The 24,775-nt window shown below is 40.2% G+C and overlaps 1 protein-coding gene and 1 long non-coding RNA gene across 2 annotated transcripts; both read left to right on the forward strand.

The window, feature by feature from the left end:
- Positions 1–8,734: 8,734 nt before the first annotated feature.
- anxa13 (annexin A13) lies at positions 8,735–24,177 on the forward strand. Its single transcript, XM_044104049.1, has 11 exons — positions 8,735–8,921; positions 17,594–17,669; positions 18,416–18,510; positions 18,616–18,786; positions 19,334–19,367; positions 20,945–21,024; positions 21,287–21,355; positions 21,435–21,536; positions 22,037–22,112; positions 22,204–22,316; positions 23,040–24,177. Exons 1-11 carry the CDS (start codon positions 8,907–8,909, stop codon positions 23,157–23,159), a joined length of 951 nt encoding a protein of 316 aa, XP_043959984.1. The 5' UTR covers positions 8,735–8,906; the 3' UTR covers positions 23,160–24,177.
- LOC122823963 lies at positions 15,678–16,160 on the forward strand. Its single transcript, XR_006369428.1, has 3 exons — positions 15,678–15,813; positions 15,889–16,003; positions 16,071–16,160. It is a non-coding gene; the product is annotated as an uncharacterized LOC122823963 (long non-coding RNA).
- Positions 24,178–24,775: the final 598 nt, after the last annotated feature.

A 24,775-nucleotide genomic window follows, 5' to 3' on the forward strand; every position in this document is an offset into this window, starting at 1 on the left:
CTTTTAAAAAGAGAGAAATAATAAAATTAATTATTTTTTGTATTAAAAAGAAGTCTTGTTCTCCTTGGGTACAAATCCATCCATTTCCTTGGGCGCAATTCCCAAGGTGGCGCTGTGACACCCGCTGGCTACCCTGCTTTGAAGGGCAGAGTAGCAGCTTCACCCACTCGTGCTGCCACATGAGCAACCAGAGAAACCCGAGAAATCAGGGAAATTACTGGTTTTTCCTGGCAATAACTGGAGTCCTGACATTTCTAATGTTCGCTGCAAGAATGTACAGAAACTGAAATTAACATACGCTTCCTTTAAGAGAAAGAAGACTGGAGTTACTGCACAAATATCTTTGGCAGAAACCAACGGCTATCATGTTTATAATACCAACAGAACACATATCCTTAAACTGTTGTCCACTTGTTTTGACACTGTCCCTTTGTTGATGCTTTTTGGCAGAATCTTGAGTGATTTTATCCACAACAACATAAAAGCTCAATAGATGCTGTTAGGGAATTTTCGGTATTATCATTTTGTTATTACTTTAGTTGAAATTCAGTCTGTTTAAAGTGTTCTCTTCCTTGTCTGTTTATCTTCTGACCTGGAGGTCAGGATTGTCTGTTTATCTTCATGTGAGCAGTTGAGTAGTTTTCTGGTTGATTAGGTTACATGTTGTACAACCTCTGTTCTTTTTACGACCTCTGCCCCCTTGACTGTTTTTCTTTGACAATAAAACAGGAGCTCGCGTGAAAGGAAATCAGAAGTCTCTGTGAACAGCTTGGGGAAGCTGATATCGGAGACTTTTCCTTTTGCAAAAGCTTTGTCATAAAATTCATATATACGTTGTCTGTAGTTCTTTTATTTAGGTATATAGGAAAAGTACCTATCAGATGCTGTTATGAGAAGATTCTTACTTGGCCTCACTAAAAGCTCAACAATTCAACAGTTTCTCCTAAATCCTTTATTGTCACTAGCTAAATATCATATGTTCCAGGTAGGGAAAGCCTTGCCTTGCTGCATTTTACAATGAAGTTAAGTTTTATATCCAGACTATCAAAGACTCTGACAAAAAATAGCTATTAAAACAATTGAAATCTGTATTGCTTTAAATGAACCCATAGCTTTTTCTTGAATATGTTTATCTGTATTTATCTGTATTTGTTTTTCTTGAGGCAGAACAAATGAGGCATAACTCTGTCGTTATATAATGTGTCTGCGAATAAAGTAAAAAAAAAAAACACCCTCCCCCCATCTCCAACAGACTTCTTGTGGCTTTGATGTGAAGCAGTGATGTCACTCATCCTGTCTGTGACATCACAGGCGACTGCCTTTGTATTCCCAGATTCCACAGAGAAATTAATTTGCAGTTTCAAATTTCACAGAGAAAGGAAAGATGGCAGGAAAAGATTTGTTGTTGGCAGATGTAGACATTTTTGAGAGGAGCTGCAGGAACCTTGAGAAAGACAACCAGCAGCTTCAGCAAACAGTCGACAACCTCAGGGGAAAAATAGAGCGCCTTACGGCCAGCAAAAACAACAATGCGAGCAGCTTGAGAGCAGAAAATGAACAGCTGGCAAATTCTAATGAATTTTCCAAGGGTCAACTTCAGACTCTGAATACTGAATTAGAGAAATCGAGATTGAAAATTAAGCAGCTGAAATGTGACTACGAAGCAATGTGATAATGGAAAGGACACAGGACACAGTTAGAAAGAATTTTGAGGAATCATTGGAAGAAAAATCCCAAAACCTGGACTGGCTTGAAAAGGAGAACAATGAGCTTAATAAGGAAATTGTTGGTTTGAGAGTCAAACTGGACATAATTAAAAACAGGGTGGCAGAAAGACTTAAGGCAGACCCACACATTAAAGAAAAGCTGGACAAAACAGCAAAAAACCCCCCGGAAGAGACAAATCCAGAAGAGACGCCAACAATATTACAGAGAGTCGGGAAAGTTTTCATTGAGATGTATCGATCGGGAACCTTGAGATATTGGGTGCCACCATGGAATTTTTTAATTTCTAAACAAGATCTTTGGGGGTCGCTTGCGGCAGCAGAGGGAGATGTAAGATTTACTTAACGTACATGTTTGACATGTTTCTCCACGAATTCAGAAGGGTGATAAATTATCTCACTGCTTACCGAAGATATTTATCTCAAATTGAGCCGGAACTAGTAAATCCAGAAGCAATTGAACTTACAAGGGAAACTATAGCTATTGTTCAAAAGACCCTTAAATGGTTTAAGTTCAATGTGGAGTATTACTGTTTGTATCACGTGATTTCTGATCAGACCGTAGTTAGGGCAGTGATGACATCAGCACACTGCGGTAACCAACGTGGTCGATATCTGGTTTGGAAGTTACAAAGAATTTTGAGGAATCATTGGAAGAAAAATCCCAAAACCTGGACTGGCTTGAAAAGGAGAACAATGAGCTTAATAAGGAAATTGTTGGTTTGAGAGTCAAACTGGACAGAAGTAAAAACAGGGTGGCAGACCCACAAATTAAAGAAAAGCTGGACGAAACAGCAAAAAAAAAACCCCGGAAGAGACAAATCCAGAAGAGACGCCAACAATATTACAGAGTCGGGAAAGTTTTCATTGAGATGTATCGATCGGGAACCTTGAGATATTGGGTTCCCCCCTGGATGTTTTAATTTCTAAACAAGATCTTTGGGGGTCGCTTGCGGCAGCAGAGGGAGATGTAAGATTTACTTAACATACATCAATTGAATGACTATTCAGATTTTGTATAGTTTTTTTGTTTCTTTTGGTGTTTGTTGCACAAATTTAAATGTATGCTGCATATCAAACACAAATTCAATCAATGAATCTGTGTTTATTTCTTAAATACCCTTTCTCACAAAGACTTAGTTACATAAATCACTCCATCGATTAAATTTTGACATAAGGGTGTCTGTGTTCAAACCAAACTCGTTTAAAGAGACAATATTAAACATAGGGGACAATGTTATCTCCAATGTTTAACGTTGTCCCCAATTTTTTATTTTATCTCCAGCGCTTAACATTCTCCTAAAGAAAATGAAAATATATAATTATAAGATAATTTATCTTTTACGCTTCCAGTAATGCATAAATTAAAAATAATAAAGGTTTGTGGTATTCTGATAATGTAATTATATTACTTGGGAAATAAAGTTTTCCCAACTTATGAAGTTAATTAGTTGTGTTATCACAACTAACTAATTATATTAGTTGTGCTATCACAGCTAACTAATTATATTAGTTGTGCTATCACAGCTAACTAATTATATTAGTTGTGCTATCACAGCTAACTAATATTAGTTGTGCTATCACAGCTAATTATATTAGTTGTGCTATCACAGCTAATTATATTAGTTGTGCTATCACAGCTAATTATATTAGTTGTGCTATCACAGCTAATTATATTAGTTGTGCTATCCCTACGTGTTGGATACGTCGTGTATGTAAACGTCGATCAACAGCAAGCCAAACTCAATTTTCCTGACCCAGGTAGCTGAGCGTCTTGCTCCTTTTTTACTATTACAATTTTACACAGTTGTAAAGGAAGCTCAATTAAAGCGTTGAGTGAAACTATAAAAAAAGAAACAGAAAATAGATATGCATTAACTCTAAATGCACAGAATAAACTTCTAATATCACAAAACATAAATTTCAATTAACCTTTGCTGTTGTTAAACAGTCACGAACCTTACAATGCAGAAAAACCGATTGGGATATGGCTAATTACTGAAAAAAACACTTTTGAGAAACGCTCGTTAAATAAAGTCTAATAAAACATATAACACCAACAGAACACAAATTAAACTTACAGCCATTGCTTTCGGAGGTGTTGGAAAACGTTAATGACACAGGAGGCGAAGTTTGCACATCGATAGCAGGCTCTCTTTCTGCAAGCAACTGTTCTAACGGACACTGCCTCTGCTACTCACAATGGACCTTACCAGAGGGGCCGCTTTTCATTGGCTGATGCCCATTCTACGTCATAGAGTGGCTACAACGTGCGAAGACGTCTCACAAACACAAGCTAATGTAGTGCTAGACTACTACTGTACTAGCATACCGGCATAAAGTTTTCGAATCAACAATCGAAAAATAATGGTTCTCCATTGCCAGTGGGGTATCTGTACTGGTGATGTCAGATATCCTGATCGTATTTGTGGTCGGAAAATTCACAGATTTCCAAAATCAGGAGCAGAATGCCGGGCTTGGATCAAAGCTTGTGCACGACCACATGAGCAGCTCAACCTTCGTAGGATCAACAAGAACAAGGGAGTGTGTGCTGGTGTAAGTATTATTGCTTTGCTTTAATACTTAAAGCAAAGCAAAAATACTTATTGCATCTGCCTTCAAGTTCCTTGTCTGAAACAAAAGAGCAGTATCATCACATTATATACATTTCTCTATATATACATATTTAGTCCTTTTTTATTTTTTGTTTTCAGGGATTTCGCCGCTGGATATGCTTGCAGTGACTGCAGAGTTGGAAATGGCAAAAACAGAAATCAGTCGCTTACAAGCAAAAGTGGAACATTTAGAAACAGAGCTACAGAAAGAACAGAAACAAAAACTGTTTGGTATTGATGCTGTTGTTGAATCTGAGAAGAACAGCAAAAAAAATCTGTGTGTATATTATACAGGACTTACATTAGTCAGTTTCATGTCACTATTTACATTTCTCTTGCCAAAGAGGGAGACTTTGACTTATGATGAAAACAGAAATGACATTAGAGAAATGTCAGCAGAAAATGGACTTTTCCTGACTATGTGCAGACTGAGACAAAACTTTGGTCTGTTCGATCTAGCAACACGGTTCGGCATTTCACAACAGTCAGCTGGTATAGTATTTAACACTTGGATTGACATTATTTATCTTAAGCTGTGCACTGTTTCTATCTGGCCACACAGACAAACTATAATAGACAACATGCCAAAAGACTTCAAAGCTAATTTCCCTACAACATTAATTATTATTGATGGAACAGAATTAAAAACAGAATCCCCCTGGGCCCATGGTGTGCAATGCCAACTATATAGCGATTATAAGTCTACCACAACATTCAAGGCACTCATAGGTTGTGACTCTCGGGGGTCTTTCATGTTCACATCAGAATTATTCACAGGATCGATATCAGACAAGGCCATTACAAAAGCAAGTGGTTTTTATGAAACCATACAACAACTGAAGGACGTTGGTTACATTCAGAATGGTGACGGTGTCATGGCAGACAAAGGGTTTACAATCAAGGATGAGATAAATGCCCTTGGTCTGTCCTTAAACATACCACCTTTTGCCTCAGCAGACAAACAGTTGTCTCAGGCAGATCTTGCACTAACTGACAAAATAGCAAGACACAGAGTGCATGTTGAACGACTCATTTCTCGCATTAAAGATTTCAAAATTGTTGGTTGTACAATTCCTGCTATATTATTTCCTAAGTTAAACAGAATATGGGCTGTGTGTTGCTACTTGACACTTTTCCAGGGCTTAGTTTTGAAGAAAATGTAAGAACAGTAATACTAGTCTTGTTTCAGTACACATTTCATTCATTTTTACCTGATAGGAAACAGCTGACCCAATTTGCACTTCTCGAGACAGTTGGTGCTGAAGGCGTCAACATATATGTCAATGGAGTACCATGTAATAATTTCAGTGCAGCTATCTCCTCGGGTTCAACCTTTGTCACTCTGTAAATACAATGAAAATGAATTTTGAGAGCTGTCAAATTTGCAATGGTAATTAAAATAAAGAACAGTTTTATGTGTTGGTTTTGTTTGCATTCATGCAATTGTAGTTACACTCATAATTGTAAAACAACACTAGGGTACATATTATTTTGTCATAAATTTTGTTTCAAATCTAAATCAGTAAAAAACTACATACATTTTGTTCAAGTCCACACTGCATTCCTTCGGTCTGCGCTTGCGGTGAGTCACGTGTCGTGCTAAAGTGAGGTGGTTGATGGGCACGGGTTCAATCCTCAAACCCCGAGCTGATTGTGCTCCCCAAGCTTGTGGCATACTGGTGCAGCTCAATCGGTCAGGGATTGAGGAAAAACTTTGCAGTTTGAAATACTGTAAGGTCTTGAGGAGGCCTATAATATGTGAACAATGACCCCCAAGTCTGAAAAAAAGAAAATCAATAATAAACGCATCCATCATGAACACGTTTTAGCTAAGTACAACATAACGGCAGTACTGATACAACTTTACACCTTCAAGACCGTGAAGCCTGTCTGCTACACAGTCTTACGTTAGCTAAACAGATCAATGTCCAACGTGTACTGTATCTGACATACACTAAATATTTTATTTTAGCAGAAAAGGCTTTGGACGAAACTGTTCCTCGTGTTACCCACTCTAGCACCAAGTACAGCGAATCAGGCTAGCCACACAAACATTTGCCAACAAACCACAGGAATTATCCACTGATTTCAAAAGTAACAGACAAAACGATGAATGCACAACTTACCCAGCCTTGCAAGAACAATAGGCATCAGTTATCTTGTCCACATCTATATTAATGCTGAGGGTGTGAGGGTCTGCCGTTTTCCTCATCGACCGAAAGCATTTTGCTGTGACATGCACAACTTTGGAGGCATCGCGTGGTACCACGACTAATTATATTAGTTGTGCTACCACGACTAATTATATTAGTTGTGCTACCACGACTAATTGTGTTAGTTGTGCTACCACGACTAATTATTGTAGTTGTGCTACCACGACTAATTATATTAGTTGTGCTACCACGACTAATTATTGTAGTTGTGCTACCACGACTAATTATTGTAGTTGTGCTATCACGACTAATTATATTAGTTGTGCTACCACGACTAATTATATTAGTTGTGCTACCACGACTAATTATATTAGTTGTGCTACCACGACTAATTGTGTTAGTTGTGCTACCACGACTAATTATATTAGTTGTGCTACCACGACTAATTATATTAGTTGTGCTACCACGACTAATTGTGTTAGTTGTGCTACCACGACTAATTATATTAGTTGTGCTACCACGACTAATTATTGTAGTTGTGCTATCACGACTAATTATATTAGTTGTGCTACCACGACTAATTATTGTAGTTGTGCTACCACGACTAATTATTGTAGTTGTGCTACCACGACTAATTATTTTAGTTGTGCTACCACGACTAATTATATTAGTTGTGCTACCACGACTAATTGTGTTAGTTGTGCTACCACGACTAATTATATTAGTTGTGCTACCACGACTAATTATTGTAGTTGTGCTACCACGACTAATTATTGTAGTTGTGCTACCACGACTAATTATTTTAGTTGTGCTACCACGACTAATTATATTAGTTGTGCTACCACGACTAATTGTGTTAGTTGTGCTACCACGACTAATTATATTGTGATAGCAATACTAGCTGTGATAGCACAACTAATTATATTGTGATAGCAATATTAGCTGTGATAGCACAACTAATTATATTGTGATAGCAATATTAGCTGTGATAGCACAACTAATATAATTAGTTACCACCCCCATGCCAGTACAAGCAGTAGCAGACCCGGAAAGATCCGACTAAGGAGCAGATTTAGAAGTAGACTGAATGCTACAGAATTCGTCAAAAACTGTGAGCTGCGTTGAAATTAATAAAAGAGAAGTTCAAATACAAGCTGAGAGTGAAACTCCTTCCTAACGGTGAAAATATATCACAGATTTCAAAAGAAAATTAAAAACGGGAGGCCGCAGATTATATAGAAAATAGCGCCCCCTTCACTTCCGGAGTGCAATGGTCCCATTTTCAAATAAGGTATGAGATTGACAGTGGTCCATCTCCGCCCCTTCCTGTTTGCTGCAGCGAGTTCCTTCTCACGCTATGCTGGCTGTGGTAGGTTTGGAGGAAAACTTTTAAATCGATCCTCTTAACTAAGTTTGTGCTGATGTGGTGGGTTTATTCAGGGCCGCATTATTAATGACGTTCTGGTGGTAGCGCTACCTGGGCTTGTGGTTGTTCGACGCTGCAGGTGGGCTAATATATTGTCTATTTGAATCAGCTTAAATTGTATGTTTTTGTTTTTTATATTTTTATTTGGTATGGCTGCACCAGATTTGCTAGATCAGAATTTATGCGATGCAGGTATGCAGTGTTTTTCTGTGCTTTAGATTGACTTGATTAAAGTGATTTAATACGCATTTATTCTTTTGTTTTAACAGCTTTATCACTGCTTCTTGTTGTCCTTTTAGAGACTGATTTTCTTTTTTATGAGTCCGCCCAGTTTTGATTGTTTGTCTCCTCTTAGTACGTGTGAGAGCGGGTTAACAACCTTCCATTTAGTTTGTCTGGTCCTCCGTTTGTCTTTGGGTCACTTCCTGCATACTCACATCTTATGTCGCTGTTAATCTTAAATATTTGAGATCCGATCCTGTTTGGTGTTTGGATTGCATGTGATCATTTTGCAATTAATCGAGTACATCTTAAGTTTGCAGTGAGCATTGTAGTGGTTTATGTGGGTTTGTCCCCCTGAAGTGGAGTTTAAATTCGAGTTGAGCATTATAGGATTAATAACGAATGGATAAAGTTAAGGGAAAACCCTCTTATCTGTGTAACAATAAATATTAATAAATATTAATAATATTATTGCCCTTCGGCTTGAAATATAAAGTCAAAACAATTGTCTTTATATTTCGATATTATTCCAATAAAATGAAAAGAGGTGTAGTTTAACAGGTTGGAAATATTATAAATTATTATAAATCAGCTCCAGCCGGGGAATACGTCACATGGGAACGTAACGGTTAACTGACGGTCCGCGGTGACGTCACGCTCCAGCTCCCACTGCTTTTCGGGTCACAAGTTGGACTCGCGACGGGAAACGATTTTTCCCAAAGACCCACCGCCGCCGACCACTTCATCCGCTACCGCAGGAAAAGAAATGGGCAACTGTCAAGTAAGTAGGCTCCGTTTTTTCTGTTTTAATCTCCGAAAACGATCAAATTAATCTCAGTTTTGATGGTATCTAAGCCTTTAACCGTTGGGGGTTTGCTAAGTGCGTTGTGTGACGTAACGGATAATGCATAGAGAGTATATGCTGCGCTGTTACGTAAGCAGGTGAGGAAATTAAGAGCTGATTTATAAGAAAAAGTTATGTTTCTTTAAGAGGTACCGTGAGAAAGACGCCGTGTCATGGTTTACGCAGAGGAAACAGCCCCTCCTCTGCGGAATGCCTCTCCGTTAGCTGAGTGGGGGTCTGTGGATCCCACTAGCGGCTGTTTAGGGGCTCTTTTCTACGTAAACTACGTAAAGAAAACAAAAGGGTTTCTTTATGAGGTTTAAAATCAGTTAGCGTTTATAAATTTTAATTCTTAGCATATATATATATATATATATATATATATATATATATATATATATATATGTGACCAGCAGAGGGGGTTGATCTTTTTACACAAGACGCACCAGAGCACGGAGTAGTCTACAATGATTTATTAACAAATTCCATTAAAACATTTTTCCTTTAAAACATGGCCTCAGGCCCACTACTCAGCCCCTAGAAGGAAAAGGCATCAAAAATAAGGACAATTTAAGTTGTTCCCAACAAAATGAATGAACAAACAAAACATGCAATGCAAAAGAAAACAAATTAGTAAATCAAACAAAGGAAAGCAAACAAATTAGTAATTTAAATAATAAACAAACAAACGGCAAAGAAAAGAACACAACCACTGCAACCGATGGGACAAATTGTCATTGTCCGACTTCTAATGTCTTTTCACGGGGGGCCAGAGGAGTCGTGCCCCGCTCGTTCGGCCAGCCCAAGCGTCAGCAGGCTCCGTCGAGAGCGGCCCAAACAAAACCGGCAAGACAAGACAAGACAGCAGGAGCGTCCAAGCGCTGCAACTCCGGAAGAATCCTAAATTAGAAAACTCGTTAACCCTGGATTCAGGTAAAATAAATTAAATTCTAAGCAGGTAGCTTACCCAGATGTGGTGACACAGCCAACCAGGAGGAGGCGGATCAGCAGGCGAGGCTGGATGGAAGCCGCCCGCCGCACCAACCTCCAACTGCAGCCGCCAACGCCAGCGCAACGCTGCAGAAACGCACGGCAGGTATTGCACCAGAACCCGACAACAATCCCAGCCCAGATGGCAAAAATGGCACTTACTATTTTGGATGAGTGGATCGAGCACACCAGCCACTTGGGCAGCCAACATACAGTGAGGAAACAAGGCACACGCACCTTGCAGCGGACTGCTCAGCTTTAAAGCTATCTGCCCCGCCCACCAATCAGTCGCTACACCTGGTCTGTGTAGTTGGGAGGGTGGAACACCATCCCACCACATTCTACCCCCCGGTGTTGCATCGCCCGACGATGAATCTACAAACCTCAGCACCAAGGACGAAAAACTGCTAACTGGGAGTTGGAGACTGGCTGACTAGATCCTGCAGTTTGACCCACAGGTCGAGGAAGATGATGGACATTCGTATGCTGACCAGCCCTGGAACGAACAGTGCGACGCAAGGGTAGAGGAGCTGTCCCAGAAGTTTGAGCAGGGTGACCATGTCCTGAAGCAACCTGTGGAGCTGCAGAGGTGGATGGTACTGAAGTATCGGGAACCAATAAGCACAAATCATCCTCCATAGAGTCATCCAGCCCCCCTGAAGGAAAGGTAGGTTTTAACTGCAGGGGTACTGGCATAGGCTCTGGCCCAACCCGAGCTTTCAGCATGTCACGATGCACCTTTCGAGTTCTCTGCAAATCACCTACAGGAGCCACAGTATAAACCGGCCCTCCAGCTGTTGGGGCCCTCACGACCTGATGGATAACCGGGCTAAAGAGGTCCTGGATTTTATGGCGACCTCTAGCACTATGATCGCGCAGGTAAACCAACTGTCCCTCCTGCAATGGAACCTCCCGGATGCCCTGATCATGATGCTCTTTTCTACGCCCTGCAGCTGCCAACAAGTGATCCTGAGCATGACGGAACGCCATAGTTAACCTGGTCTGATGCTCAGCCAGCCAGTCCACCACTTCACCTGGTGCAGGGTCCCGAATGCGACCCAACAAGAAATCCACAGGCAGGTGAGGTTCACGGCCAAACATAAGGAAAAAAGGAGACTCGCCAGTGCTCTGATGAGGGGTAGTGTTATAACAGAAGAGTACTTGTGGAAGACAGGAAGCCCAATCCCGCTTCCTAGATGTTGGTAAAGTACGCAGCAGATTATGAAGTGTTCTATTAAAGCGCTCACACTGCCCGTTTCCAGCAGAGTGGTAAGGGGTAGTCTTGGCGACTTTTAACCCCATACAGGTTACAGAGCTGCTGAATTAACGCACTTTCAAAACTCCTACCCTGATCTGAATGAATGCGACTTGGAATCCCAAATCTAAAGAACCATTCAGTGAGCAAAATCTGGGCAACAGTGGCTGCCTTCTGATCCCGAGTTGGAACAGCAATGGTGTACTTACTAAATACATCAGTAATTACAAGAACATTTTCCAGGCCATTTTGTGAAGGCTCCAACATGGTAAAATCCATGGCAACAATCTCGTTTGGCCGAGAAGCCAACAGATGACTCATGAAAGTGCCAGAGCTAGATGGTACATTTTTAGCAACCTGGCACCGTTGACACTCTTGTACCCACTTTTTGATGTCATTAGACATCCCAGGCCAGTAACAGCGCTGCCGTACCAACTCTGTGGTGCGCTCCACACCCTGGTGTCCATGCTCTTGATGTAACTGAGTCAGAACATCCGGTTTAAGAACTGACGGCAAAACCAGCTGTAAGACCTCCTCACCACCATCTGACCGATGGACCTGACGGTACACCACACCATCTCTCTCCACGAGACGACCCCACTGTCTCAAAAGAACCAAGGATAATTTGGGAAAGCGCTGCCTCTCCTCAGGAGTAGGATAAACCTGCCTCCTCCAAAAACCCAAAATGTCCTTCAGGAGAGGATCAGCTTCCTGCAAAGCACAAAGATCAGACACAGAATGAGACGGCAAAACAGTCACCATAGATTGGGTTACTGACAATGGAGCAGGAATTGGGGCACACTGAAGAGCCTCTGGGACAGAGGTACATGACAAGAGTTCTGCCAGGCTGGCACCTGATGTTGGCTGGCGGAGGCGCATCAGCATTATTATTGCTGCGTCCAGAACGATACTTAATATCGAAATCAAAAGCAGCAAGTTGAGCAACCCAACGGTGCTCCATGGCACCAAGCTTGGCCGACTGAAGATAACTCAACGGGTTGTTATCTGTGTAAACTATACACCGGTGGCCCAAGAGATACTCCCGGAACTTCTCAGTCATGGCCCATTTTAATGCCAGAAACTCCAACTTCATAGAGCTATAATTAGCCATGTTACGCTCTGAAGGTTTAAGACCTCGACTGGCATATGCAATGGGCCTCACTCCATCCTCTGTTTCCTGTGACAGTACTGCCCCAAGTCCACTGTGACTGGCATCAGTCTCTAAAATGAAGGGACGTGAAAAATCAGCATATGCCAACACTGGTGCAGATGTTAATTTAACTTTTAAGGCCTCAAAGCTCTCCTCACACTCTGATGTCCAAGCAGATTGAAAAGCCTGGCCAGACCCCTTCCTGGGCTGTGTGCCCACTTGTTGTGCCACCAGCCTATGAAGAGGACCCGCTAGCCTAGCAAAACCCTCCACAAAACGCCTGTAATAACTTGCAAAGCCCAAAAAGATGAAGCTCTGAAACATGTGTGGGACGTGGCCATTTAGCCACTGCTTCAGTCTTGGCTGGGTCTGTAGCTACACCCTTATCTGAGATAAGGTGCCCCAAGTATTTAACCTGTCGCTTGAAAAATGAACACTTTTCAAGCTTTACCTTCAGACCTTCTCTCTGGAGCCGAGCAAGAACCGTTTCCAGACGCTCAATGTGCTGGGAGACTGAACCTGAAAACACAATGATGTCATCCAAATACAAAGAAGAGACTGGCACTGCTGGTCCCCAAACATCCTCTGCATAAGACGCTGAAAGGTACTAGGTGCATTACAAAGCCCGAAGGGCATACGGTTTCCACTCAAAAGTCCAAATGGCGTACAAAAAGCAGTTTTTGACTTGTCCTGTTCTGACACAGGCACCTGATTGTACCCACTGGCTAGATCTAGGGTGGAAAACCACTGGGCCCCAGAAAGATGGTCCAGGCTTTCCTCAATGCGAGGCAATGGGAAAGCATCTTTTCTCGTCTTACTGTTAAGCTGACGGTACTCCACACACATACGCAGGCTGCCATCTTTCTTCCTAACAAGAACGATGGGAGAGGCATAAGGACTGCTGCTTTCCCTTATTACCTGGTTCTGTAGGAGCTGGTTGATGTGTGACTTGGCAGCCTCGTACTCTGAGGGAGGGATACGTCGGTACCTCTGCCTGACCGGGACCTCATCCAACAGGGGAATGTCATGGGACACCAGATTAGTGCACCCCAAGTCACCTTCATGAGCTGAAAAGACAGAGCTGTACTTCTGTAGAAGCGACTGGACCTGCCTTTGTTCAGTTTCTGTCAGTGCAGACAAATCAACAGACTCAAGCAAACTCTGTTCTGGACCAAGAGCGACCTGAGAAGAAACTGTAGCACAGGGCCTTATTTCTGTCACATCACGGGGCAGGCTAACCACTTCAGTTCGACTCAACAAACCAAGGTGAGTTCGGGGATAAAGTACAACATCCGTAGTTCCAAAATTTAGGACAGGCACATAAGCAGTACCGTGCACAGCCTGAATGAGGCATGGAGAGGCTAATAAGCCAGCTGGTAAGCCAGACTCTGGAGGCTCAAACAATAAAACCTGACCAGCAAGTTGTTCAGGGCAGGTTGCAGCTACAAATTTCATAACCCCACCAGTTATCCTCACTGGTCGAGGGCCCCGGACCCTAACAGCACCAGTCAACTGTGCTGGGGACTTGGCTGCTGCTTGATGACACTGCTGCAGGGCCTCCACAACTGGACCAGGAGACTGTGTTACTGAAGGTAAATCAAAGAAAGAGCCTCCATGTGCCCCAAAAAGTTCTTGGTAGACACGATTAATTATGTTCATTCCCAAAATGCCAGGAACAGAAGGACCAACATTAGTGGGGTCCTTCACAACCAGTATTCCACAATGAGGAAGCACTTTATCACACAGAGTGACATCCAACTCCAAATAGCCAATGTATGGGATGGAAAGACCATTGGCTGCCCGAAGCTGCAGCCAGTGACATGACTGAAGGCTATCATGCCCCAATGATGCAAAATGTTCCTGAAAACAGCTCTCGGTGATTGTCGACACCATGGAACCTGTATCTACTAAACAAGTAACAGAGACACCACTCATGACGACATCAATGACTGGGCAGGATGCCAACAATTTTTGACTGCTGTTTGCGAGCCTGCTATTCCCCCACCTGAGTTGTGGCTCAACAGCTCAGTGGGTGCTAGTTTTCCGCCTGGTTAACATTAGCTGGCCTTGCCACAGAGTTAACCCTGGCACGAACCCGCTCACCATCACACTCTCTGGCAAAGTGACCCGGCTGTTGGCACCTGTGGCAGACCACAGAACCTGGACGAGGATGCCGCACCTGTGGTAAAGAAGTCTGCAGAGACGCAATACACTGGGTGAGTTGATTAATCTGTTCTTGTTGCTGTTTTAGAAGTTCCCTCAACTCACTAAATTCAGAGCGGGCAGCAGTAGGTGGAGTTAGCGGAGAGCTGCCATACACCCCGAACTGCAGCCCATATGTAGAAGGGAGAGAATGACTACGCTCCCTAGCGCCACCTGGAAACCCCTGCCTCTCCCACCGAATTGCCTCCCCACGCACATCCAACAAGGTGGCAGTGGGATGACCCCGAACATACTGCTTAAGTTCCCGGCGGAGAGCACTATCCAACACATGTTCTACAAACTGGTCACGCAGCAGAATATCAGCATTCAACAACCCATCAGGAGCATTCTGCTTAACTGGTTCCATAAGGGCCATCAATGCTAGGGAAAACTGCAACAGTGTTTCCTCCTCCTGCTGCTTCCTAGAAAAGAATGCATGCTGAAGAGTTACATAGGACTCGGTGCAACCATACAACTCCCTCAAAATAGCCAAGATCTTAGCTGGATCATTCCTCTCTGCACTGGTGCGGTACTTTATTTCCTCCCTTGCCTCCCCCTCTAGATGATCAAAAAGGAAGAAAGCCTGGTCTGCCGTTGACAAATGGCGGGCCCGAATACATGATTGGGCCTCCTCGATCCACTCACCAATCCCAATGCCAGTCCTACCACCGAACATGGGACATCGCCGGTCCCTGGGCACAACCACCAACCGCTCAGCAACTACAGCGCCAGCAGGCATGACACCACCAGCCACAGCTGGGGAGGGAGCGGCGCCCAGCGAACCTCCAACCGTCGCATTCTGCTGACCAACTCCATCCACCGGGCGGCCTGCCACCTCCTCCATACCTACAGGGGAAGACTACCAAAAGGAAACGCGAGAGAAAAAAAACAATGAAAATAAATCCTGAACCCACAGTTAAGTCTTCCTTGGATAGCTACTGCTGTCTTGTCTTACAACACCATGAATAAAAACACAGCTAAGACCCTAAACACACACACAAAAAAACAAAGACAAGTCCGTGTTCAATGGTGCATCCTGCTCACAGCGCCAAAAATGTGGTGGGATGGTGTTCCACCCTCCCAACTACACAGACCAGGTGTAGCGACTGATTGGTGGGCGGGGCAGATAGCTTTAAAGCTGAGCAGTCCGCTGCAAGGTGCGTGTGCCTTGTTTCCTCACTGTATGTTGGCTGCCCAAGTGGCTGGTGTGCTCGATCCACTCATCCAAAATAGTAAGTGCCATTTTTGCCATCTGGGCTGGGATTGTTGTCGGGTTCTGGTGCAATACCTGCCGTGCGTTTCTGCAGCGTTGCGCAGCTGGCGTTGGCGGCTGCAGTTGGAGGTTGGTGCGGCGGGCGGCTTCCATCCAGCCCTCGCCTGCTGATCCGCTCCCTCCCTGGTCGGCTGTGTCACCACATCTGGGTAAGCTACCTGCTTAGAATTTAATTTATTTTACCTGAATCCAGGGTTAACGAGTTTTCTAATTTAGGATTCTTCCGGAGTTGCAGCGCTTGGACGCTCCTGCTGTCTTGTCTTGTCTTGCCGGTTTTGTTTGGGCCGCTCTCGAATGAGCCTGCTGACGCTTGGGCTGGCCGAGCAGGCGAAAGGCTCTGGCCCCCCGTGAAAAGACATTAGAAGTCGGACAATGACAATTTGTCCCATCGGTTGCAGTGGTTGTGTTCTTTTCTTTGCCGTTTGTTTGTTTATTATTTAAATTACTAATTTGTTTGCTTTCCTTTGTTTGATTTACTAATTTGTTTTCTTTTGCATTGCATGTTTTGTTTGTTCATTCATTTTGTTGGGAACAACTTAAATTGTCCTTATTTTTGATGCCTTTTCCTTCTAGGGGCTGAGTAGTGGGCCTGAGGCCATGTTTTAAAGGAAAAATGTTTTAATGGAATTTGTTAATAAATCATTGTAGACTACTCCGTGCTCTGGTGCGTCTTGTGTAAAAAGATCAACCCCCTCTGCTGGTCACATATATATGCTAAGAATTAGAATTAAAATTGTTATAAACGTAATAAACGTACGTCTTATAAACATAACTATAATTATAAACGTAATAAATATAATAATTATATATATATAATTATTGTATTTATTACGTTTATTATATGGAAGCATGAAAACCGGCTATAAAAGTAATAATTGTGACTGATAAATTTATAACTATGACGTTTATATACATAAAGAGGAGCTTTAAAGTCATAATTACAAAATGTAGGTTAGTTTTAAAGTCAAAGGTAATTACTATAGTCATATTAAAGTTAATTACTGAAAATATAAAGCTATGAGTACGGTACATAAAATAGTCTGAATGATGACAAAATTACAGTTATGAGATTAAAGTAAAAATATATTTAAAAAAAAATCATTTAAAGAAAATACTAATTAAAAACAATTGGAAATATAGTTATAATTTAGGGATGTAGTCCTTATTAGGAGATATAAGGTAGTAATTTTAATTTTATTATTGTGATCTTTCAGTTCAGAAATTCAAGGTTCAAGTCATAATAAATGAAATGAAAAAATATTTTTTAGTTAAAAACTCAAAATTATGACTAAAATCTATATGGTTTAAAACTCTCATGACATTCCATGTGGCTTATTTTGCTTTGAAAATAGAAACCGTTTTAATACCTGAAAGCCATAATTTGTCCTGTTTCATTAACATTCATAAGACAAACAATAATTTCTGTGCTTTTAATTCTTAGGAGAGGGTAAGAAACAAAGGATAAAAAGTCAATGTTCATTAACGGTATGGAAAAGGAAAGTGAAACTGTTCTGTATGGTACTTTCTGTGACCTTTAATTTGAAATTAAAACCCTTTTTTGGTTGACTGTTGCCTTTGTCAGGGGTGCCTTTATCACCACTGAATTCTTCAACCTAAGGCCTTAACCACATATCCCCAACCCACCTGCTGCTTCATACAGCTCTGAATCTAGGCTTAAATTATAATTAGTTTGATCTAATCAGCATCTGTTGCATAACAACCTTATTATCTTCCTGCAGCCCACAATTTTCCCCTATGAGGATTTTGACGTGGTGGCAGACATCAAGGCCATCCGCAAAGCCTGCAAAGGGTTCGGTAGGTTGGAAATATTGTAAATCCTATTTGAGATTACCTTTTTATTTTTGAAAGAACAAACACCAACATTTTCAAAAGTTGAACGTTTGTACATCAATGTTTTATTCAGGCCTTTGTTAGGGTCATTATTGCAAAGAGTTGGAAGAAAAAATTAAAGAAAACACAAGAAAAAAAAGAAATGTGGAAATATTTGTACGACGGAAAAACGATTATTAAATAAAAAAATGACAAATTTTAAAATAACTAATAAGTATAATAGAATGAACAATTGTAAAAATGTGTGGGGGTTTTTATAATATAACGTTTGCCGTTACATGATTAAATAAACTGGAATTGAATTGAAATAATAGTGATGTCACAATAATACAAATTTATCTTACACTATAAGATAAATTATAGTCTTTTAAATAAGTCTTTTAATTTTTTGGGTACAATACTTGGCACATTTGTTACTTTATAAAGAGATTTGTTGGAAATTTTGTCAGGATTTGTCCTCCATACGGTTTCTCCAACCAGCAGGAGAACGATCCTAAACATTGAATGGTTTAGATCAAAGTATGTTCCTGTGTTTTAATGCCCTAGTCAAAGTCCTAACTTAAATCAACAAACTCAAATGAATTAAATTTAATTAGAAATAAATAAATAACATGTTTTTGGTTTTAATGAGAGAAATGTTGAAAGGTGTGAATAATTGATCTGGAGTTTTGATTCCCACCTTGTTCTGCTTTGTTGGGTCTTTTTTTCAGGAACCGATGAGCAGGCCATCATTGACATCCTGGCTAACCGCAGCTCAGCGCAGCGGCAGGAGATCAAGGCGGCTTATTTTGAAAAATACGACGACGTGAGCAACTTCCTGTCTTCTTCCAACTCTGTTAACTTCTAAAGAAAACCCGGGTCATTTCTCTGCGTATCTTTAAACATTTCTGCTTGTTGTTTTGAATGTTAGGAACTTGTGGATGTGTTGAAGAGTGAGCTGTCGGGGAACTTTGAGAACGCCATCCTGGCCATGCTGGATCCGCCCGTCATCTACGCCGTGAAGGAGCTCAGGAAGGCCATGAAGGGACCGGGAACCGACGAGGACGTCCTGGTGGAAATCCTCTGCACCGCCACCAACGCTGTGAGCCGCCATCCACACTTTCATATGATTCTTTACTAGTATGGATCCTCAGCAGTATCCTAAAATTTTTGGTTAAAACATTTTTGAATGAAAAACAAAAATGTTTTAACCAAAAATTCACCAGACACAGACTTGCAGTTTTAGTTAAAGTTTAATCTGTTTTATATTGAAAGAAACTGATTTGGAAAAATTTATTCGGGCTGATTTTGTTATTTGTGTGTTACTTATATGAATTATTGTCATTTTGATTCTTAAAATACCAAAATTTCCACTTAACTTTGGGTTTTGGTCCGTCTGATGATGTAATTTTTAAATATTAACAGATTAATAATTTGATCAGTTACTCAGTACTTGAGTAAATGTTTTACCAAATACTTTTTTTAGTCTCACTTCAGGACAATATTTGGATACATGTTTTATGAGCAGCACCGTTCTAGAATAAGAACCGGTCCACTTTCTGTCTGCTGGTTAATATTTAGTGGAGTTGAACTGTAATTTGAGAAAAAATGTTTTCTAATATGTCTGCGTTTTTGTTGACCGTCAACAGGACATCGCCTTGTTCAAGGAATGCTACTTTCAGGGTAAGTTGCGCATTTTTATTATTCATATAAGTTACTAAACCTTTTAAAGTCTACTCTCAGTATTTCCTTTCAGCTTGTAAAGGAAATGGGTCAGAGTGACTCATTATTGTTGAGGGAGGCTTTGTTTAGCCCATCCGGCTCCAACTTCCCCTTTAACACTGAAGTTTAAAAACCAACGCCGTCCAAACCTTTCTGATCAACACGAACAAGTAAAAATGCTTCATGTTTTTCAGTACAGTGAGTCTGGTCCAGTTAAATTAAACTGTTTATGGGGTGGAGCGTTGTATGCATGAAAAATACAGACTTGTCATCTAATAACAGAGTGCAGAGCAGTTATTGTCAGTTCAGTCAATTATAAGGTTTAGCTTTAAACCTGCTGCTCCAACAGACTCTGTGTATGAGTTCCTCATAAACTTAAATGTTTTTACTCATCTGGAAATCATTTTTGGAACAAATTATTTACTTTTTAAATACTTTTTTGTTTAAGGATTTCTGCTTCAAGAAAATGCCTACTTACTTCAACCTGCCCGTTTTTACAGTATTTATTTAATCTTAGGACTCAGATTCTGACACAGGAGCCACAGATGAGGGTGAGGATGGGTTTGTTTCTGCATGCAAAGAAAGAACAGAGGAATTTAGATATCAGACAGAAATGTATTATCTTCATCAAATTAGAGCCGATTATAAAATTAAAACATCTTTTTAAAGTGGTGCAAAATTCAAATTTTTCACGTTTTTGTACTTCCATTTGAGTCTCAGTTATTTCTAAAAACAGTCCAATCGCTTAAAAAAACATCCAGAGGATTTTTGGCATCTGGAAAATGAGCCGCTTCAAAAACTTCACTATAGTGAAGTCACATTCCTGTTACCTAGCAACCCCAGCTAAGCCCAGCCCCCGTTACCTAGCAACCCAAGTGAAGCTCCAGCATGTTTAGTCAGCTGATTTTTCTGCTGTATGTAGAACAAATAGTGGAAAAAATAGTAAAAGTTAAATTTCTGACAATTATAATTAAATAATTAACATTATTAAATAAAATGTATGGAGACAATAAATCTAAATTCTTATGAGACATTTTTTTTTACAATGAATGATAAACGATAGGATATATGCCACCGCTACCGCTGTATGCACTGTATAATGGCTGCTGGAAAAAGACAGGTGTTTTGTTGTTAACTTACCATCCACAAAGAACTAGCTACATTGATGTTGTTTGTGCAGGAGGCTCCACTTCTGCTTTTCAAAGATATACGGTTGTATATTTTCGCATCTGTTGGCAGCCATTTTCACATGTGAGTGTAAACGTTGAGTCTGGGGTGGTCATCAGCAGATTATTTAGATTTAAAGGGACAGATGCTCTAAAACAGCTCATTCTGTAGCTAAAAAATATGAAAATCTCACTATCTAGGAATAATTTTGTGCACAAAAATGTAACAAGCATGTTTTGAACTACCAGTTAATCAATCCTTGTTCAAGGACGAATTAAAGGTCACTTGAAAGATGATTTGTGTTTTTAAGCAGTTATTACTTCATAGCAGCTCTCATGCGAATGCCAAGCTTCCTGTTTTGTGTTTTTTAGTGCATGAGCGCGACCTGGAAGCGGATATCGAGAGCGATACGAGCGGAGACGTTAGAAACCTCCTCATGGCTCTGCTGCAGGTACGGACTTTCCACTCAGTGCAGGAAACTCAACTCCTGTAGTGAAACAGAGCTCACTCTCACTGCGCGCCATCATGGCCCTTACACACACACTTTCTTTCTCTCTCTCTCTCTCACACACTCACTCATGCTCACACACACACACACACACACACACACACACACACACACACACACACACACACACAGACTCACTGGCCTCAGTCCAGCCTGACTCTGATTACTACAGAGTCATGGAGCCTCACATCTCCTCTCCTTACAGGGAAACAGAGATGAGAGTTACAACGTGGACGAGGAGCTGGCGGAGCAAGACGCCACCGCTCTGTTCGAGGTGCTGCTTCATCCTCACATAAACAAAAATCTATAATCAATAACGATCAGCTTTATTAATAATCACTGGTGTCCTGCAGGCTGGCGAGGGTCGCTTCGGGACAGAAGAATTCACCTTCACCTACATCTTGGCCAACAGAAACTACCTGCAGCTGCAGGCCACCTTCAAGATATATGAGCAGGTGTTAGCTGCTGCAGCAGATTATATGTCCAGATTATCAATATATCAGCAGACAGCCACACTACGGTTATTTACTCTGCAAGAGACAATGAATTGTGGAGGGAATCAATAATTTTTTCAGTACGGAAGAGGATTTAGTCACAGAAAAAATAGAATAATGACTTTAATATCAGAAGAGTAAAGTTACGATTCTCAGGAAAGAAGTCAGAATTCTAACATTAAATTAAAAATTCAGGAAAAAAGTCAGAATTCTGAGATTAATTGCAAAATTCAGAGAAAAAAACTAATAATCTTGAGATTGAAGCCAGAATTCTGAGGAAAAACTAATAATAATTCTGAGATTAAATTCAAAATTCTACAAAAATGGTCATCATTTTAAGATTAATTTCATAATCCTGAGTCGATCGGTCTCAGTCAGGCTCTTCCTCAAATCACTTTTATGACTTTTTGAAGCTGCAAACACAAAGTTTATTTCTGATGCAAATAATTTTCCACTGGCAGCTTTCTGGAACTGAAATCCTGGACGCTATTGACAGCGAAACGTCTGGAACGCTGAAGAAGTGCTACACTGCTCTTGGTAAGGAAGAGAAGAAAAGGTTTTTCAAAACATTTAGATTTAAATTAAATGTTTAAAGTCGTAAATGTCGGGTCTTTTTTTCACGCCGCAGTCAGAGTGGCTAAAAACCCGCAGCTCTACTTTGCCAGGCGTCTGCACAAAGCCATGAAGGGAGCGGGAACAGATGAAGACACTCTGATCCGGATCATCGTGTGCCGCTCCGAGGTAATTACTCTAATGTCCACCAGGTGGAGCCAAACCCACAGATGATGTCCATCTCTAAAGTTTGTCTGCGTTAGGGCCACTGGAGATAAGAGTAAATTTACGTCAGAAAACTCAGACATTTTTTGGAGGAAAAAGTCTGAAATGTGGAGATCAGTCTCAGAAACATTTATGTTTTTGTTTTTTTTAGAAGATTTCTGAAATTAATCAACATTTTTGAGTGTTTTTTCAAGCAGATTCTTGACTTTCCAAATGCAGAATTGTCCATGTTTTTCTGAAAAATGTGTGAGATTAATCTATTTTTTTTCTAAGAAATTCTTTACTTTTCTATATCAGAGATTTCCTTTTATTAATCTCAGCCTTTTTGAGTTTTCTTCTAGCAATTTAATTTTAAAATCAGCTATTTTTTTTAGCTGTAGACTCATTATTTGCTAATGGAATGCTGCTACTGTTTTTAGGAAATGAAATGTTTATTTTCATAATTTAAAAAACGTAATTTTCTTTGTATTTTTTATGTGTAAAATATGAGGTTAAATGAAAAATTAGTCGATTACTAAAATAATCATTAGATGCCCTCAGTCCTGGGCTAAACTTCTCAACTTTTCCTTTCCATCTTTTGTGCAACCTTATGATGAAATGCCACCCTGGGCAGTGTGCCACAATCTGGTTTGATTGTCAGGAAACTTATTTCACCAGACAGATAATTTCTCTCATTTCCCCCATCAGTTCGACTTGGAGACGATCAAAGACATGTACCTGGAGAAGTACGACGTGTCCTTGAAGGACGCCATCCGGGACGAGTGCACCGGCGACTTCAAGCGCCTCCTGGTGGCCATTTGCCACTAGACGCTGCAGGAGTTTTCATCAAGCCGACTGAAACTCTCTAGTCCCTGCAAGGCATTAAGACGGAGCAGAGTTATTATTAATCTCCCTTTAACAAGGATCCAGTTTTAGCTCTTAACATTTATAAAGACACTAAGATTTCTGTGTTTGTAACAAAAGTGAAACCCCGCTGATGTCACAGTGATGTCATAAATCATGGCCCTCTTCACTGCTGCTACCACTTATGCAATCACTCCATTTGGAATGAAGTTTCTGCTTTTCTTGAAGGTTTTGTCTGTTAATGAAGGAGCTATCATGAAAGAAACAATTGTCATTTTTGAAATAATCATGATTTGCTTTAGGTTGTGTTTTTTTTTCTATCTTGAACTACAACACTGCCAAACCACAAAATCTTACCAAGTAATTTTAGTCTACTTTATAGTGCAAATATCTTTGTGCACTTGAAATAAGACAAAACTAATTTAGAAATATGTAGGACTTTGATTTAAGTAAATAATTTCTTTAATATTGATGAAAAAGTACTAGTTCCAATGGTAAATAATTTTACATATAACAAGACATTTTTCTAGGTCATAAATAAACCAATCTGCCATTATTTACTCAAAAATAAGCTCCTAATTTTGCAGAAAAGTTACTTGTAAGTTAGGGTTTTTTTTTCAACTGTACTAAGATATTTACACTATAAACTAGACTAAAATTTCTAGGTAAGATTTTGTGTTTTTGCAGTGCATGCCTTTATAAATCCAAGTGCATTTCACCTGATTACATCCTTGTTTTGTAATTTCTTCCTAACAGAGATTAGTATTAATATATAAAATTAGAGCCAGTACAGATGTTATACTGTATTAACTGTGTTTAGAATATCTGAATTTAACACTGAGATAATCTGATGATTTTTTTTTTTATTATTTGTGTCTATTTATGGCAGAAATTTTAACATTAATAGACACAATAAATACTGACAACATAAACATTCTGTAGCCAAAGAGTTTACTTAATAAAGTTTACTGTATAATCATTGTTTTTGGACTTATTTTATTTCTTGGTCCAGATTTACCGAAGCATCTCTAAAATATAATCGAAAAATTAATTCAATTCAAAAACACACAGGTGTTCATTTTGATGACATGACTCACAAATACACACTGACAATAAAACAGATTAAATGAAGAGTCTGCTTCATTTATATTTGGGTTAATTAGTGACAAGAATCGGTTTCTTTGTTCCCAAACTTTCCAAAAATTCATTCGGGGTTCTTAAATATAGCTCCGATATTTTCAGATATACACCGAAGCGTATTGCTATGAGGGAGGAAAATAAATTTTTGGGGCGCTATCACGTTATAATGTGACATTTATGTTGTATAAACGTGATAATATGTTGAATGAACTTGATATACAAACGTGATCATTTCATTTCCGGAGGTGGCGGTATTACGATTTTAGTACAGGCATAAAAACAAGGCTATAAATTCAAAACACCTAAAAAACGAACAAAAGTAATAAAACTGGGGAGTTGCTTTCACTGAAGCTTGTGTGTATTTCGGATAAGAATCTATCTAGGTAAGGATTTTTTTAAAATAGCACGATATGCTATTTTAAAAGGTATCCAAAGTATTT

This window comes from Gambusia affinis, linkage group LG21 (assembly GCF_019740435.1).
Source record: "Gambusia affinis linkage group LG21, SWU_Gaff_1.0, whole genome shotgun sequence".
Lineage (NCBI taxonomy): Eukaryota > Metazoa > Chordata > Actinopteri > Cyprinodontiformes > Poeciliidae > Gambusia > Gambusia affinis.

Coding starts and splice junctions, on each gene's coding strand:
- anxa13 (XM_044104049.1), top strand. Junction 21,025..21,286: donor TCCTCATGGCTCTGCTGCAG/GTACGGACTTTC, acceptor CTCTCCTTACAG/GGAAACAGAGATGAGAGTTA. Junction 22,317..23,039: donor TCATCGTGTGCCGCTCCGAG/GTAATTACTCTA, acceptor TTCCCCCATCAG/TTCGACTTGGAGACGATCAA.